We start from the raw sequence: 19,756 nt of genomic DNA on the forward strand, positions 1-19,756 counted from the left end.
AGCTTTTTTACTGCTTCTTAAAGCAGCTTTCTTATGCAAAAAAAATATTTTTTGCACAAGAAATCAGATTTAAGAAGCAGTAAAAATATTGTTCCAAAGGAAACCTAAAGAATGAGCCAACAAGAATGGCCTCTCACTAAGGGTACCAAACTTGATTCTTTGCATATAAATTGAAGCTTAGAAAACTAACCATAAGTCCGGTAACTCATAAGCAGGATCCCTGCTCAACATTTCAATTTGTAAAACTCCATCAATGCAGATGACTGGTCTTTGAAGCTTGAAAGATTGAAAATAATCAGTCTGTACCGCAAAAAAAAAAAAAAAAAATGCAATTTCATTTGTTAAGTAATAGAACCACTACTGCAGGTTATAATTGGCTAAAACAATAAAAGGGAGAACGAAGTGCTCTGCCCAATGAGCAGCAGAAACAAAATGCAAGTTGTATGTAATTCCAAAGACTCTCTAGCAAGTTATTAAACGAAAGCGAACATTTCAGACCTCAACAAAGATGCATAAATAGACACCTGTCAATATTTGCTTGCTTAAATCGAGCATGAAAATTTCACAATTTTGATAGGACAATTAAAAAAAAAAAATTTGTTTTACCAAGCCGAAAAAAAAGGGAAAAAATCTACTCTCAAATGCATTTTCCTGAGTAAAAACGAGAAATAGTTACAGAAAGCCATGAGATCCAGTTGGGCCGAAAGTGTTGAAACCACTTGAACACAGGGGACTGCAACAAAAAAGATTTGCTTTCTTGTGGTCGTGCTAGATAGAGGTCTACGCGCAATCAAGAGTGATCGCCTCAACCAAGTAATTATGATTAAAAGCATTGTGACAAGATAAAGGAATTAAATCATCACTGATTGCATATGGGGCCTAGCTTAGAAACTAAAATACAGCGTAACAAGAGATATTTCAAGCAATGGAAAATACGTTGGCAAAATCCCTAATATGCCTGGCGATGTGATAAAGGTTGTCTCTTGTTTATAAATATACAACCAAATGTCCAGAAAACTCAGTTCAAGCCAAGTCGGCTTGGTTCAAGTTAATTTAACTCAAATCTACTCAAGCAACTTGAAAGGACTTCGCCAGTCTATGAAAGAACTCATCTCAAACAAGTGATTGTATTCTATCATCCAATTTAGATGAGTATGAACTATTAGTCGGTCCTAGCAACTATTATCTAAGAAATACTCATTGACGACTAGTCAAGGAAGGATGACTTCTCAAGACAAATTATTGATCGGTTACCTGGCTATTCGACTATCAATACATACCAAGTTGGTGACCTCTTAGAGCTCGGCGGATGACTTCATCAAGTCGTATATTTCAATCGGGCTACACAACTACTATAATTATCTCTTATTTTTGCATAGCTATGAATGCAGTCAATTCTGTAGTGTTCAAAACCCCATAGATACAGAGTTAAAAAACCATTTTAGAGACCCTTCTCTTGGAAAATTTGTACCATAAAATTCATCAATAAAACCACAGCTTTTCTTTCTAGTATCATTTTGATAGGAAATACTTGAGTTCGCAAGTAACCCTAATAGGAAATACTTGAGTTTGCAAGCAAACCTAATAATAATCGGTAAAACAGCGAGAAAAATAGAAGAACTTTGGTGGAAACAATCAAAAATCGTAAATAATCTTATAGGAATCAAAACGAAGCAAGAACGAAACAAAGATACAATTGATCCTGAATTCGAGAGGAGGATCCTTAATTGATCCTCAATTCGAGAGGACGATCCTCCTCTCGAATTGAGAATCACTTGTATCTTGCTTCGTCTTTGTTTGACTTTGATTCTCTTATTGCAATCCATCGTTTGGGGCTGTTTTCCGCCCAGTTTTGCATTATTCTCGCTGTTTTCACCAATTAGTGATAGGTTTGCTTGCGAACTCAAGTATTTCCCTTGGGGTTACTTGCGAACTCAAGTATTTCTTATCAATGTTCTATTATAAAAATTTAAATGCACTTGTAGAAACCATCAAATTGTCATTTCCCCATTTTTAATTTTGCTTTCTCAAGCCAGAGAAGGAAAAAGGAAAATTGAGAAGAAAAAGAGAGGAGAGGAACTAGGGTTTGGAGGTCGTAGAGTTAATTTTACCAATCAGTTCAGTTAGAAAAGTTGCTTGGGTCAAGGTAGGTTATATTTTGCCTATTTTTGTTTTCAATAATTAAGTATTTTTAGGATTTTTTCAATCGAATTTATAGTTTGGTTTTACAAAAATGCAATTTTATCAAATTCCGGTAACTTTTATCCGTGGAACTTCTGATATGTTATGGATACGATTATTATGATCGTTTTGAGTATTTATTCGAGATTTTCCATTGGGTGATTTTGAAAAGCAGCAATTTTTATTCATTCAAAATTTTATTTTGACATAAAAAATAGTATTTTAGTATAGTTAAAGTTTTAGAACATTGTTATATATAATCTTGGGTAATATGGTGAAATTCTAAAAACTTAATTTTGACAAACTGTAAAATACTGGGTGGAGAATTATTTTACAACCGTTTTAGCATTTTTTGTAGACTCATAAAATAACTCTGAGAGGAGATAATATGGCGAATATAGTCATGTTTCACTACCAATCATTGTAAGTGAGGTTCATTATCATATCATATCATATGAGTAATAATAGTTAAAAGACATAGTACAAGAGAGTCATCATCCCCAGCCCATCGGTACTTTAAGTCATATCACATCACAACTTTATATCTTCCATCATGTATTCAGTTTACACAACTAACTCATATTTAATTAAAAGTTTATTGGCTCACCCTCATGCATAAGGTATTATGTCTCCAACATCCTAAAGAATAATAGCTACCTTCTCTTACATACACACATTTCATGATATGCATTACCAAAATATATAAACTATATCTACTATGAATGTCATCATTTTTATATTAATCTAATTTGATAATTATTTATCAAAATTTTGACTTTATTTCGGCGAGAAAGGATTCTATTATGTTATGTATTGAAAATTCCAGAGTCCGATGACTATATTATATAAGAAGAGATTCTAATGGCGATGAGAAAAAATTATGTTGGCAATAAGAATGGATTTTGTTGCGAGAAGGGATTCTATTAATTGTTATATATAAAAAGTTGGTGCATGAGGGTCACTCTAATAATTACTATGAAATGATTGTTATATTTCAGTCGGCTTCAGTAAAATTTCAATAACAATTTAAATGCTTATTAAAATTCAATATCAATATCCATTTCAGTTTCAACTTTTCGCACGGTACTTCAATTTATTAATTCAACTTTTTGCCTAAGGGGACCGATATTTATAGAATTTCATGATGTTACAGCCTCCTAGACTTTCAGGTGTTATTGAACCTAAGATAACTGAGGATTGGCTGATGAGGATAAATAAGACTTTAGATGAGATTTATTGTCTTCATGAGAGGAGAATTGTATTAGCTGTATTTTTGTTAGACAGTGAAGAAAAATGCTGGTGGTTTATGCTGGTGGTTGGGCTAGCAGAAGAAGAAGTTTCAGGGTCGTGCAAATACCTTGATAATTTCGAAAGAGTCTACAAAGACGTATAGGACTTGGTTTGTACCGTCGTATGCTAGGAGATAGCTATAGAGCTCTTTTCTAAAATTGATTCAGGGGAATATGACAGTGATACAATACAAGACAAAGTTTATTGCTCTCTCTAGGCATGCTCCATAGTTGATTGACACTTCTAAGGAGAAGTGTTACAGATTTCTGGATGGTCTGCGAAATACTTTGAGACAACTATTATAGGCATAAGACATTAAAGATTTTTCTCAATTGGTCGGGAGGGCCATGAGGGTAGAGACTGATCCGATAGAAATTCAACAACAATGGACTGCTAGTAGGAAGAGGTTTTGATAGTGAGATAGCTGGCAATAGCTATTTTGGGAAGAATATAATATTTGGATAAGCTAAATTCAGAAGAAGGGGACAATCGGTAGCAATTTCTTCTAGATCGTATAGAGACAGTGTTGCCAACTCTGCAAGTTCAGTCAATGGGGCACTATTATGTCAGCATTGTGGCAGGTGGCACAATGGTTAATGTTATAGAGTATCAAGCTGGTGTTTTTAATGTGGTTAGTATGGACAGTAGGTGCGACTAAGTGAGGTCGCCCTTCATTGTGAGCCCCATGATAAAACTGTGGTCCTGAAGGTGTTCAGTAAGAACTTACCAAAGATGGTATTCTAGGTGGCTAGAGCATGCAACACTATGATAAGGTCGACCATGGCTATATACTGATATTCACCCTTACCCTAGGTAGGCAGGACAATTACTCCTTCAGTTTCCCTACACTCTCCTAAGAAGCTATAAAGAGGACCTATAGTGGGGGTGAGCTAAGAAGCAAGCAAGTTCATCTTTTTTTAAAATAGATTTAAAAATATATTTTAGAACTCCCTATATATATTAGAATGTGGCCAATTTGGCAATTGCAAATCAAGGTGGTGACAACGATGACATCGTTATGGGAATTCCCTCCTACGGGCTTGTTAGCTTTCGCAAAAGTAACTGTGGCAATCTCTACCACTAAAGCTCGTGAGATAGATGTTGAGTTGAACTCCCTGACATTCATCTTCTACACTCATGTCAACCGGTTCTCTTGCACTCTACCCATAAATAGTAGAAACTACTTTTGTAATATGTACCGAGTGAGTTGGGATAGGCTCATTGCTTCTTCCTCCAATAAGAACTTTTCTCGAGCATCGATCAGGATTCGAGTACGGAACTTTAACTTTTGGTCCTTCATGAGTTCTTTTATTAAACATCGTAGATGGAACACTCCTTCGTAATATGGTCGTGGTCCCTGTGGAAGACATACATTTTCCTTCATGAGAGTTGGTCGCTTAAAGAACTCTTTGTTCTGGATGATATTAAGTAACTCGGCTATAGATACACTCAAGGAAGTGTAAGTCATGTTTTAAAATTGTGCAACAAGAGGCGCGCCTCAGCACAATTTCACCCCTTTAAGCCTCAAAGCCCACGCAATGAGTTCAGGTTTGAGGCGTACGCCTCAAGTTTACTGAGGCGCGCCTCACCTCACAGTTTAAAGGCATCCGCCTCTAAAATTTAAAAAACAGCTAACCTAATATAAATTTGTTTGGTTCGGACCCACCAATCCTCGCGCGGTCTTCTGTCATTTCCCGAAAACAGGTTTTCTCCGTTCTTCTTCAAGCGATCATTTTTCCTCTTCGTTCGGCGTCGGCTTCCTTCCACCGTGAGTTTTTCTTCGCCTATTGCTTGGAGTTATCTTCTACTGCGAGTTGGGTTGGAGCCTCCTTCGACCAACCGCTGAAAGCTCTTCTTCTTCTTCTTCATGGTTCCATCCATCACCTTATTTTGAAATACAAGATCAGTCCGTTCTGCCATAAGGACCTCCATATTCTGCTGAGTAAGATTCCATAATCGATCTGTCTCCTCGGTACCACTTGGTATTGCTCGATATCACTGGGTACATACTCGGTACAGCTAAGTTCATGCTCGGTACCACTCGGTACAATAATGTTTGGTACCACTAGGTACATGCTCGGTATCGAGAAGGTACATGCTCGGTACTGAGCAGGTACATGCTTGGTATCAAAATTTTCAAAGAAAGAAATTCTAAGGCCAGCAGCAATAAAATTTGCCACTGTTTACTTGATCTTAGAGAACATGCTGGATGCTAGATAACTTTTAGAGGCTATATTCACATCTACATAATGGTTGAGTTGTGTTTGGACAAATAAGGCTGGGAGAAAAAAGATTAGAAAGATTGTTTTAAATGATAGATTTTGGCAAAGTATCTTATATGTCATTACAACCACTAGACCTTTGATTCAAGTTTTAAGGATGATGGATGCTGACAAGAAGCCTGCAATGGGTTTCATTTACAATGCCATAGATGAAGACAAAGAAATGATTGCCTCCAACCTAGGAGGCGAAAATGGTAGCTTTAGAAAAATTTGGAATATTATTGATGATAGGTGGGAGCTACAACTTCACCGGCACTTGCATGCTGCTGGTTATTACCTTAACCCTCAATATCAATATGCAGAGAACTAGTCTACAAACCTTGAAATAAAGTTGGGATTGTATCATTGCGTGGATCGGCTAATAAGTGATGCAACTGAAAGATCAAATGCTAGCATGCAAATGGTACATTTTAGGAACAAAGATGACTTTTTTGGATTACAACAAGCAAATAATATAATTGCCAAACGATCTCCAAGTAATTTTATTTAATGTTTTAAACATTTATTTAAAAGTTATTTCTTTCGCACTAATTAAACTCTCTTATATAAATATTAGTTGAGTGGTGGATTCAATTTGGCGATGAGACGCCAGAATTGTAGCGTTTTACTATGAATGTTTTGGGCTTGACATGCTCTTCATATAGCTGTGAAAGACATTGGAGTACCTGCAACCAAGTACATACAAAGAGGAGAAATCGCTTGTCCATATTGAGGATGAATTCACTAGTGTACATTATGTACAATAGGAGACTAAGAGATAAAAATTTGAAGAAAAAAGGATTAATGGATGATGAAGATCCTTTGCTTTGCGAGGATGTGACATCTGATGATGAGTGGCTTGTAGATGATAAAGTTGAAGTGATGCCGTCTGAATTACAAGATGAAGATTTAAATATTGATTTCTTTGATGGTCTTAAAGCATCTACATCCACCACAACTCAAGAACAAATTAAAAAGAGTATATAAATAATATAGTTTTCTTAGACTTTTATTAATGTATTACACTATTATTTATTTTGAGATTGTTCAAAAAAATTTAGGGAAGAGGAAGATAACTGATATTGAGGAAGGACCTGATCGGGAGACATTGGACTCTATAGGAGAGGAGGAAGGGGAGAGAGCAGTTCATCATAATGATAATTCAAATAAAGACCCCCTTAGTGATGACAGTGCTGATAACTTATGAGTTTTTATGTGATATGTCATTGTTATTTATTTTTGAAATTAAATGTTAATGAAAAAAATACAATGATTTGGGAAAGATGGAGTTTGAGTTGAACTATATTTCATGTTGTCTTATTATTGGGATATTTTGATTTCACTTCATATCTTGTGCATTTTTTATGTTTTATATATTATTTACTCATTAGTACATACAAAATTTATCATTATATATTTACGAAATTTTTTGATTTTGAGGCTTACACCTTGAGGCTTACACCTCGCCTCACGAACGAAAAATGCCTTAATACCCGATTATGCAATTTTAAGCATTGGTGTAAGTGAGATAGATTGGCGGATCGTATGGGTGTTAATATTTGACTCGATTCGAAAACCTGACCTGAACCTTACCCAAAAAATTACAAGTTCGGGTCAACCTGTTTGGAAAATGAGTCGGGTCTGGGCTTCAAATTTTGACCCGAGTGCAAATTTGAGCCAGGTTCAGGTCAACTTGAAAAACCTGAAAGCAACCCGTGCCTGCTCGCCTAGCCGCTCGCCATGCTCGCGCTTGCTTGTTGGCTCCACTTGAATGCCCACATTCGACCGCTCACGCTCGGTCACCCTTGCCAACTAATGAGGACAACGTGCCGGGTCGGGTCAAATCGAGTTCAGGTCTAATTTTGTGACTCGTTTAGCTGATCGGGTCGAATTCCAGTCATGTCAATTGAAGGTGGGTCAGTTTCAAGTTGGACCCAAACATTACCCAAAAACCTATTTTGAGACCCCTAGCGAACAGTGTGCGACTTCTTCATTGTATGGGTTAGTGAAACAAGTGGGCTCCTTCATCCTCGGAGCGAGTGAGCTTGCAATTCTCATTGGCCTTAGTTGTAGGAGTGCCCTCAAATGCTTAAGGAGATCAAGATCTCATGATGGATTAGGTCTTCTATCCCTCTTATTCTTGAGATGAATTATTTCTCTTTCTCACCCTAGTTGTTTCTCTTTTTTAGAGCAAGTCTATATGGGTGAGTGGCTAAGGAGGACTTAGCCACCCTATTGTATTCTTCGACATTTATGTGGCTGTTGGCTAGCTCCAACAGCTCAGCGAGTGTTCTTGGTTGTTGTAAGCCAAGTACATAGCGAAAGAGACCCTCTCTTTATCCTTAGGTTAAGGCAGATTGTGTAATTACAGGCTCAAGATCCTTCACTTCGAGTATTTCTCTTTGGAACCTCACTATGAAGCTCATTAATGACTCACTTGGTTCCTACCTCATCTTCAGAAGAGCTTACAAGATCTTTTGGGGTTTCTGAGCTCTAGCAAACTATGTTACAAACATTTTCCTAAATTCTAAGAAAGAGGTAATCACTTCCACATGAAGGAGAGTGAACCACCTTGGCGTAAACTACTTGAGGGTTGTGAAGAATTGACAATATTTCAGGAATCATACATGTCTAGGAGGGAGGGCATGGATTAGAAGGTGGTGACATGGTCGACGAAATCATTCTTGCCCATTTAGGACTCTAAATGAGACACTTTGAACTTGGGAGGCGCCTAACTCTGCAATCTCCCTAAGAATGTCTAGCGAGTCCGGGTTCTGCTCTTCTAACTTTCCTAGTCAGCGACTTGTACTTTTCATCACTTTTAATCATGCAAGTGGGATTAAGTATTAGCTTCTAGGTTATTGTTCAGTCATTTGTCAACTATGGTGGACTGTCAAGTCCAATGAATTCTCAGGCATACTATCCCTCCATACTCTCCCTTCGAGCCCGCTCATAGCATCTTGAATCATCTTCATTATCCTCTCCTTCATCCCCATCAAGTCATGACAAGTAGTGTTATTATTGCTCTCCATGTTTACGGATGGCTCAGGGGCACTCTACTCATTAAGGTGTGTTTGTTTTCTCGTCGCTAGCATCAATCCACACTTACAACACCTAAGAGGATGTTGGGTCAAATTTACCCATAGATGACACCCGAACTTACTAGCATGCAAACCCTTGAAGGAATAACCTGGAACCCATATGAGAATGGAGAGAAAGAGAAATATGCTAGAGAGAACTGTAATAAAAGGTGCTTAAAAGCTTAGAATCTCAATCAGTCCAAAAATCTCAAAAGATCCAGAAGTCCCCAAATACTCCTCATCACCTCTTATTTTTAGAGTTTTGAGGACTACAGGAAAGACTATACAAAAAAAAAGTATAACAATCAGACTACTCTAGACACATGAGACTACCCTCGACACATGCCGCCTCCTAGTTGGCTGAGGGAGAGCAAAGGGCTGTAAAGCTCTGATGATCTGTCTCTAGTCACGCTCAGTAATGCAAAGTGTGCACTAGGATGGGTTCAACATCAAAAGGAATAGAAGAGGGTAAAGGTGTAGATAAGTAGCAGTAGAACTAAATGCGAAAAATAATTATTTTTGAGTGCTACAAGTGAAATAATACAAATTTTACCACTGCCTCAGCATTCCAAGTATAGATGACACCACCATTGGGTGGCTGAAGCACCGAAAAGACCTAATTGCTTGTTTTGAAAAAGCAAGAGCCATGATTGGTTGAAAGAGGATATAGAAATAATTTTAGAAGAGTTGTTACTAAATCCGAACATAAAACATCTAGCTGCTAACTATCATAATAGGAAACCATATTTGTTGGTTTTGAATAATATGAAATGATCTTAGTGGCAACTACAGTGGATCTAAACTTCATGGGAAATATGACAGATCTGCACTTTGTGGCAAGCATTGGGAAATTGTTTACAATTAATCTAAATATTAACAAACTGTTTTTAGAATAATTCTTTTACAATTTATCTAAATATAGTGGATTCATGCCGGGTAGGGCGACTATGGAAGCCATATATTTATTAGGAGGTTTAATGGAGAAATATAGAGAAAATAAGGAGGATCTACATATGATATTTATTGATTTAGAAAAAGCATATGATAAAGTTCAAAGAGGAGTGCTATGGAGTTCTTGAAAAGAAAGGAGTTAATAATGCTTATATTCAAATCATTAAAGACATGTATGCAGGAGCTATTACTTGTGTTCAAACACAAGGTGGTTTGACCAAGTATTTTCCTATTTCGGTTGGATTACATCAAAGGATCAGCCTTAAGCCCATATCTTTTTGCTTTAGTCATGGATGTTCTCACTAGACATTTACAAGAGGATGCACCGACACGGACACGGCGACACGGACACGACACGACACGGACACGGGACACGGCAATTTTTTAAAAAATATAGGACACGGCGTGCGGCGTGGACACGGCATAATAATTATTAATATAATATATAAAAATTAAGGTGACATTATAGGTAAAAATGTCAAGCAATAATAAATCAATTCATGATAACTTGTTTAGCTTATAACATAAAAATGTTTAGTACAAAAATGTCTAGTACAAAGTACAAACACAAAAATGATAAGCAAAAATTAATTTAATACAACATTGAAGGTCTAACTACTCAATAGAGGGAATGATAAAATTAGATTCAATTGTTGGTCTTTGGGCCTTCAATATCATCATAATTGAATATCATTGCTTCCAACTCTGGTTCATCTAGAGAAAGATTTGCAACCTCCAATAATCCATATCATCAAGGCACTCGAACCCATCCCAGCAAACATCCACATCTTGTTATCACCTTGTCATATAAAGTGGGGTTTTTCCTTGATAGAAGACGAAGATTTGTACTGTTCCTTAGGACACATTTTTATTTCCATGGCCTGAAATTTAAGTAGATGTGCCTTCACCCTAGAATAAGATTCCTTTGTAAGGTGCCACCACAATAATTGCATTTGAATGACACATTCCCTCCTCCTTCAAATTTTTTTCTAACTTTGTACATGAATCCAATAATGCCTTATCAGTTTTCTACAGATGGCTCTTTTGAACCTTCACCTAATCCCACTTCCGCCAGCAGCCAAGCTCATTTTGCTAACAAACCAATCATGCATATGAATACATCGAATTAAATTGATATAAAGTGAATAAAAAAATCACAACATGAATAAAACAATATACCGGTCTGCCGGGGGTCCAAGGGGGTGCTGCCCCCTGGCGGGGTTCGACTTGCCGGTTAGGTCGCGGGGTCAAGGGGTATGTGAAGTTCTGTTTGTTTTTAAAGTTCGTAAGTTGTTTGTATGTGAAGATACCGAGTGGTATCGAGCATGTACCTAGCAGTATCGAGCATATACTACAGTACCGAGCATGTACCTAGTAATACCGAGCAGTACGAGCATGTACCTACCAGTACCGAGCATGTACCTACCAGTACCGAGCATGTACCTACCGTACCTGAGCATGTACCTACAGTACCGAGCATGTACCTACCAATACCGAGCATGTACCTACCAGTCCGAGCATGTACCGACCAGTACCGAGCATGTACCTTACCAGTAAATAAACCGAGCAGTACCGAGCATGTACTGAGCGGTACCGAGCATGTACCTAGCGGTACCGAGCCTGTACCTTAGGTTTTTCAACAATGAAGAGAAGAAATGGAGAAATCCACTTACAGGTCTTGGCTCTCTTGCGTGCAGAAGGTGCTCTGTTTGGCCTTGATTGCGAACTTTCCCTCGAATGACAGCAGAAATAATGCAAGAATGAAGGAATGAGAAAGACGAGCTCTTCTTGGCCGAGCAGAAATGACGAAGGAACGAGAGGAGAAGGCAGCGGGCTCCGTTTGGCGTCGACTGCGAGCTCTCCCAGTCCGCCCTAGAAGATTTCTTTCATGGATCGAAAAAATAGGGCTTCTCGTTCGCGGAAAAGGCTAAATAGAACTAACGATTTTATCATTTAATAACCGGACACGCGTGTCGCGTGTCTGATTTAAATTTTAATGTTTTAAATTCCGACACTCCAATGCCGTGTCGGACACGTGTCCATGCCGTGTCCGATGCGTGTCCGACACGTGTCCGACACTGCATACCCTCTTTAAGAGGCGTGTCGGTGCATCATAGGGTTGTACCTTGGTGTATGCTTTTTGCTGATGATATTCTTCTTGTTGATAAGACTAGAGAGGGAGTTGAAGGTAAACTTGAATTATGAAGGTCAACCTTAGAGTCTAAAGGTTTTCGCTTGAGTAGATCTAAAATGGAATATATGGAGTGTAATTTTAGTAGTAATAGACCAAGTGAGGGCATTGTGACTTTGGGCAATCAAGTTATTAATAAGAGTATACGTTTTAGATATATGGGATCTATGTTTCGGAGTGATGGTGATATAGATGTGGATATTATTAGTAGAATTCAAGTTGGATGGTTGAAGTGGAGGAATGCATCAGGCTTGTTGTGTAAAAGAAAAGTACGTACCCCTCAAACTTAAGAAAAAATTTTATAAGATGGTGGTGAGGCATGCAATGATTTATGATGCCGAATGTTGGCCATTAAAAGAGAAGCATAAAACTAAGTTAAGTGTGACAGATATGAGGATGCTCAGGTGGATGAGTGGCTTTACTCTTAGAGATAGGATACAAAATGACTATATACGTGAAAAGGTTGGAGTAGCTCCAGTAGAAGATAAGATTCGAGAGAGTCGCCTTAGATGGTTTGGTCAGATAAAACAGCGGCCTTCCAATGACCCGATTAGGAAAGTAGAGGTATTAGATTTGATTTATGCTAAGAAAGGTAGAGGCAAACCTAAAAAGACTTGGTTAGAAAATATTAGGAATGACCTTTCTTTATCAGTTTTAAACGAGAATTTGACTTTTAATAGGACACAATGGAGAAAAATAATTCTGGTAGCCGACCCCACCTAGTGGGATAAAGGCTTGATGTTGTTGTTCTTTTGCTTGAACTTTAGAGAAATCCTAACTTTGTAAAGTTTTTAAATTTATTAAGAAGATTTCATAAAGCCATCCTCAAAAAGGCAGGATAAGGCAAATGATGTATGATGACCGCAGGGAAAAAAAATTCAAGTCCAGTAATAATTTTTAGAACTGCATAGTAGCACCTCTAATTCTTATACTTATAGGGGCATCTATGTCCAATAATCCAATTCATCTACAAGATTAGTAAACTCTCACTAAATTTAAAAAAAATCCACTCTTAGAGAGCTATAACAAGTGATATTTAATTAACTAGGTAATTGCTTTTTGAATCCTTGTGATAGCTGCCTCTCACAAAATATAAGTACAAACATGCAGCTTTTTCAGGATCGCAATAGGGAAAATGGTTATGTATTTAAATTTACCTCTATTGTTGAAAGTTCTGGAGAAACGTATGTCCAAACGAAGTTCCCCAACAAAGATTCTTCAGGGGTTGCATTCTCATCCCTCATATGGCCAAGTCTAAAACGCAGAATTTCTAGAGGTGAACTTATGGGTTCACAAAAGTCGAACACTGCTAAAAAATAAAACACAATTAGATGCAACAAAACGTAACATTCCAAGTAAAGTTATGTAAATAAACATAAAACTAGAAAACTGACCTTCCGGTAGTTGCATTTTTATCTCATGAACAACACAAAACTTGCAACTCAACCTGAAATTTAGTAAGGACTTTCCCTTGCTAAACCGATAAGAAGAGAACATATACAGACCTAGAGTATTTCGCAACATATTCTCAATCCTATCAGTAGAGGGGGAAACATAAATCGATTCCATAGTAATTTCTGTTAAAAACCTGGGTGAAACAATGCGGTGACCTAAATAAGCAAAAATTCTGTGCTCGCTTTCCAGCGTCTGCCAATGGTCAGAGCAGTTAGGTCCAACTTTTATTGTATCTGACCAACCGCCTACTTCAATCGAACGTACAAAACATGATACCTCTGGAGTCGTTCTTAAGCATAACTTTTTGCAAAAGCCATTTGTAATAACTGCAAAACAAAGAAAGGTTGTTCAGCAAGTTTGCTAAATCTATAAATAAAGGTCTCCTATATTCTATTAGTACGGTGGTATAGAAAGAAGAGGCAAAAAATGTGCAATAGTAGTGACCGATCTATAGAAAGAAGAACAGATGTGTGCATTTGGAAGTGTATGCCATCACCAGCCAATTTATTCCAGTAATTTCTATTTCAATAATAATGTTGTAATTTTTATTGCTGCCTACAATTATTGGAATATGCAACTGAATGTAATGAAGCAAGCAGAGGCAAAAAAAGAAATGGAACGAGGGATAAAGAGGGACAGGAGAAGAAAATATTTGTTATGACACTTGGGAAGGGTTGGGGGGGGGGAGGTAATAGTAGTAGCGTAAATTCAACTTCTATTTTTTCATGACAAATAGGTAGCAATTTTAGAACTTATGAAACTGGAGATGAGTACTGAACACTATAGATTAACCTATTCCTACATATCAATAATATTAATAGCATAATATATAACAATCTTAGTTATAAACTCCAATACAATCTCAAGTTTAAGCTCAATAATAATCTCAAGCACAACCTCAAATACAGGTTACAAAATAGCCCAATTATTAGATCGGTCACTATTATCCAACTCATTTGTCAAACACAAATCATCACAATTGCAATCCTCTTAGACCACCTCAATACCGATTAAGTTTTTCAATTGGTGGACAAGACAATGGTGCTTGAACTTCTAGAATTAACACAGGCTTTTGAATCTTCGGAGTTTAAAAAATGGGTACTTGATATGATCTCTCATCATATTAAAATGGCTCAGATGGATTAGACAATCAAGCACAAAGACTTCATATGATTTATACAAATAAAAGTTTTCATTCGCTAATTTGTCCCAAGTTAGCACGTTAAGATGTATAAGATGATCTATTAGAATAATAATAATAATAAGGATTCATCATTTGCATCAACATTATTATTTCTGGAAGTCGCATTATGTTCATTTGATACTTATGATGATGAAGATAATCATAGTTGTAATATGACTCATTGCAATCATAAAATCAATTGTGCTTACTCATTGAAATCAAGAAATTGATGAGAATGAGAGATGATAATATGTTTCATCTAAAGATGATCTAGAATCATATGCATGATAGTTTTAATATTTATGATACTTTTGATATTGATGAAACTATGGCAATTTAAGATACATTGACTTCAGATGAGTCATAAAATTTTTAAACTTCATCTGGTGTGCATAAAAATGCTAATATTTCTACCATGCATAAACTATGCATTCTTCACAAAACAAGCTTTTTTATGATACTATGATAATCAATAAAGTAATTCATAGAGATTAAAGCTATGGTTAAAGTCAAGATTAAGCTACAGCAAGGCTCCGGGTTCTTTTTTTTTATTATTGAAATTTGGTGATGGCATAGGATAAGGGAAGGAATGAATATTGGCAATGGTATAGATGCAAGTACACCCAAGAAATTTGTCTCTAATATTATTGTGTAGAAAAAAGTGCTCTTGAAGCTGATGATGGACATTTGTTGATGATCAACTTACTTCATCTTCCTTAATATAACTTTGAATGGATTTATCATTCCTCGAATTCAACCCTAGAAATAGATGAAATTGAATTAGGCTTGTAGATAGAAATGTTTAGGGAGAAAATAGTGGGAATGTTTTTGTAAAAGAGGGATTCCCAAGGACGTGTGCTACAATTTTGGAATTTTCATTGGACGGTCCTGTGAATAAAGCTTTAATGATAGGAGAAAAAAAGAGAACCTTGAGAACCACGAGGGAGAGAAAACAATTTCGTTTTTTTTTTGAGAGAGAGGAGATGAGAGTACATAGAGGAGAGGACAACATTTTCAAAATTTATCCATAATTGATAATAAAAGTTAAACAACTAAATCGCTTTCTTATAGAAATAAGGTTACAAGATAAAATCACTCAGGACAATTTATCGGATTATCATATTCTTGATTAATTTTATCGGATATGAAGAAATCTTTGTCATTATGAAAAAATTATCATTTTTTACTTTGTTTTCTTGACAAAAGAAAATGAACAGTTATAATTTTATTAGTTTTGATAGCCTATCAATGATTTGGAGATCTCTCAAAAAATTAATTTATTCTTAATTTATTTTCATGGTTATTAACGGTAATTGATTGAAAGTTTAGCACGGGCTCTTTTCCTTATGATCAGAAACTAAGGAAGAAAAAATGTTCAACTAATCCAATTCCGATAATAACAAAATTCAGCCTGATTTAAAATTCAATTTAGATAAGTTCTTAAATCCATCCTAAAATTAAAAACATATATAGCTAAAACTAATATCACAAAAATAACAAAAATACTAAAATAATCTATATGGCATCTTGATGCATCTCTTGCATTGCATCATTTAACTCTACTCTCTGAATCACTCAAAGGAAAAAGGAAACTTCACACAACCTTGATATAGCTTACTAGATTTCAGGGCAGCATGAGAAATTTTGAAATCATTCATTAAACCTTCAGAAATAATTCCAAGAAATCTTTAAATAAAGTTCTAAAGTAAAGTGAATTACATATCCTAGATAAGGCAGCAAATGGCACCTCAGTCCTAAAATGTCAAATGCATGACAAAACTTATTAACTATATTATAAAAGAAGGAAGTGTGGCTGCACCTAAGATTGTAAGCCGACTTCAAAATAGTCACTGTAACCGTCTTCGACTCATACTCCAACTAATTAGTTTACTCAATGTTTACATCGCCATTTTTGTCCTTCATAAAATATCAATATGATATCAAAGATGAGAAGGGCATCATCAAATAATTTTGATCGCATTGTACAACTTTAAGTTTTGATTTTTTTTTTTAGTTTTAGTTCCACTTAATTATTTAGTAGTCTAAAGCATATTTTAAGACATGAAATGATGATGATTATCTAACTTGGGTTCAAGTCGCAATACACATGAAAGAATTTTAATGAACTTTCATTCCAAATCTCTTACTTAAGTTGAAATTCTTGAATTTTGCTCAAAACTTCACTAGAAAACTTTGCACTTCGGCCAAAACTTCTAAAACTAGCTAAAACTAATGAAAAATTAATGAGTTTCAGAAGAATTTTAAATGAAACAGATATAAAATCACCTAAACATAAAATCACGATCAAAACTAGAACTATTCACTAGGGCAGAATATATAGGAAGAGATGGAAAGAGTTGAAGAAAAAAAGAGCAGGAGATAAAATCTCAATGAGAGAGATGAAAATGAAGGGGAAAAAAAAAGGCAAGCTGCATAAGTTTCATTAAAAAATAAAACATAACGTAAAGGAGTACTGAAGTCAACAGCTAGAGGAAAAATGGAGGAAAACAAGAAGAGAGATAAAGGAAAAAAAAGAAAAAAACCAACATAGAAAAGTGTTTAAGGTAGACCATTGGAGGAAGAAACCCTATAAAAATTTCTAGATAGAGGGATTTCAGATGTCTAGAAAGGGTCAACAAAAAAAAAATATTTTATCTTCAGCCTTATGCTTGTCAAAATAATTAAAGCAGAATGGATATAAAGGAAGAGATACCTTACACCAAGAAACCCAAGAGGTTAAGATTTAACAACAATGATTAAAAAAGGAAGAAAAAGAACTAACATACTTTTGTACAAATAGCATAAATGAAGGAGTCTTTCATCATCATCATTCTTGAATCTTTTCCCCCATTTACAATATTGCAAATCTTTATTTTGGCAATACTTGCTCAGTTTTTGAATGCTAATTTTCTTTTACATGTCGCTCAAATGGGGAAAAGATTCAAGAAAGAAGGAAGATGGAAATAAGAAAATAACTCATGTTTAGGGGATTTAAGAAATGACCTAAACTCCTAGTTATATTAACTTTTAGTCATGAATCTTGATGCGTTTTAACTAAATGAAAAATGTTCTCCTTCCAAATTATTGCTCGTGTTACCCAAAGATCTATATTCTCTTATAACAAGGAAAACACTCCTTTGGTTGGTAGGCAACTGTATATTTTAGACCACTTTTGGATCAGACTTCGCCACTGAATCAGACTTTGGGAGAAGATTACAACTCTATTTCTCTTGAGTTGGGCTCTTTATTGGCATTCCTGAAGCACGCCCCTGAAAAGTGAAATGATATAGAACTTGATTTTGGGGCATCCCTGATGGATGGAGTGCTGGATCAGACTGCACGGCATCAACTAGATCATATTAATTGAAGTGCCTCCTCTCCATTGGCATTCCGTAACCAACAGATTGCTGAAGTTATTGATGAGAGAGTTGCATTCTAAGGATGATGCATTAATTACTGTTCAATTGGAGACAAAAGAAACACCAATTGATTCTAGGACAATATATTTTCATAGGAAGGAAACATCAATGTCGAACTGTAGATGTTGGCATGAATTCAACAGTAATAGGACCTATCTTGATGGATGGACCAGCTGATAAAGATATGCAGTGGACTTTTAGCGAACATAACATTAAAGATATATTGCTTCAGTTGGGCTACAAAATTTGGGTTCGAATATTGCTAGTAATAGCACCTCTTGTACAAAAGATTAGGATGGAAATTTCGAGGTTGGTTTAACTGCCAAGTAGAAAGTAAAAAAAGTGTGAAATGTGAGCCCACCTTAAAAGAAAATAGGGTGCATGCCTACACTAAGGTTACCAAGAACTCTTCAAATCAGAAGTTGATGCCTAATTTAGAATCATTTATCATAGAGGAAAAAGAGGGTTCAGGTGGCTATGGCACTGTCTACAAAGCTAAACGGAAAGATGACAGAAAATATTTGTTGTTAAATTGCATATGAAGATTACAAGAATCTTCTTCCGGTAGCCAATAGTCTTGAGGAGATCTATTCAAAGAGTCATTTGTATCAATCTATTGCAATTTTCTTTTTGAAGTTTGAACTTTTTTGTTGAACTGACCGTTTACTCGGGCCCATCAACTTTGCAGCAACACCACGAGAAATGTCTCATTTGACTCAAATGCACTAGACCGCTCTTGTGCTATTAGCATCTTAATAGGAGTCTCACTTGGCTTCTTTCCAGTGCTCATCCTTGGCTTAATAGTTACTTATCATCAAATTGATCATAGAATATATATATAAATAAAACCTTTTGGATGAAATTTCACAGTTTTGAATCAAGATAAATGTGCAGCTAACTGAGACTTAAGTAAATTAATTACTTTCTTTACAATCTAGTTGGTTTCGTATGTGCTCCGATCTTTACGTCAAGCTCATGTATGAGATTTGAGATTGCTTCGCAGATTTACTAAAAATGCTCAAACACCCTAATGATAGCCATGTTGAACGTAAATCCCAATTGAAGAACTCAATTCTCAAAGCCTATTAAAATTTCAAATTTTGATATCTATCAAATTCTAAACATTTAAATGAAAATTTAATTACAAAAAACTTAAACTAAAATTCATCCAAACTTCGCAAAAATTTGACGAGAATAATGAATTGAAGAATAACTTCAGCTCACAAAGTGCAGTCGTCTTATTGAATGTATTACTAGAATTCATTCTCAATTGATTTTTCACAAGTAGGGATTTGGCACGTGCCATCTAATCGATCGATTTTGTCACAAAATGACACCACTATATTACGGTCATGGCCAAAGCCCGTATATTCCCTAAATGATTAAAAGCTCATTGAGTAATGAATTATGAAGTGTGGTTAATAAGATATAAATGCCTCTATTAATTAAGGTTGACTTAAATTCATCACCTTAGACAAACATCCACCCTAGGTCGACAAGATATTCTTTGATGAAGCAGCCCACGACTACTGACAAAGTTCCTTCTGTCAAGTTAGGTTGACTACCTCCTCTGACTAAGTAGACAATGGACCATGATAGCCCAGGATGAAAAAATCATGGGATCTTAATCATGCCCGTCATCATTCACCCATCACATGTTTTAAGTATATAGTGATAAATTTCAAATTATAAACTCCAAAGTCCAAAACCAAATTCAAACCATAAAATTGCTGCTATTATATGTT

At 35.9% G+C, this 19,756-nt stretch overlaps 1 protein-coding gene across 2 annotated transcripts in view; it reads right to left on the minus strand.

Moving 5' to 3' along the window:
• The window catches only part of LOC110114040 (F-box protein At4g00755), a 41,449-nt gene that overhangs the window by 1,380 nt on the left and 20,313 nt on the right, over positions 1–19,756 (minus strand). For both annotated transcript variants that reach the window (XM_020846790.2, XM_020846789.2), the window contains exons 2-4: positions 13,349–13,735; positions 13,112–13,260; positions 191–300 (exon numbers count right to left, since the gene is read on the minus strand). In XM_020846790.2, coding sequence (XP_020702449.1) covers positions 191–300; positions 13,112–13,260; positions 13,349–13,735 — 646 coding nt within the window. The remainder of the gene's footprint in view (positions 1–190; positions 301–13,111; positions 13,261–13,348; positions 13,736–19,756) is intronic.

Source organism: Dendrobium catenatum, unplaced genomic scaffold (genome assembly GCF_001605985.2).
Source record: "Dendrobium catenatum unplaced genomic scaffold, ASM160598v2 fragScaff_scaffold_325, whole genome shotgun sequence".
NCBI classification, from domain to species: Eukaryota; Viridiplantae; Streptophyta; class Magnoliopsida; order Asparagales; family Orchidaceae; genus Dendrobium; species Dendrobium catenatum.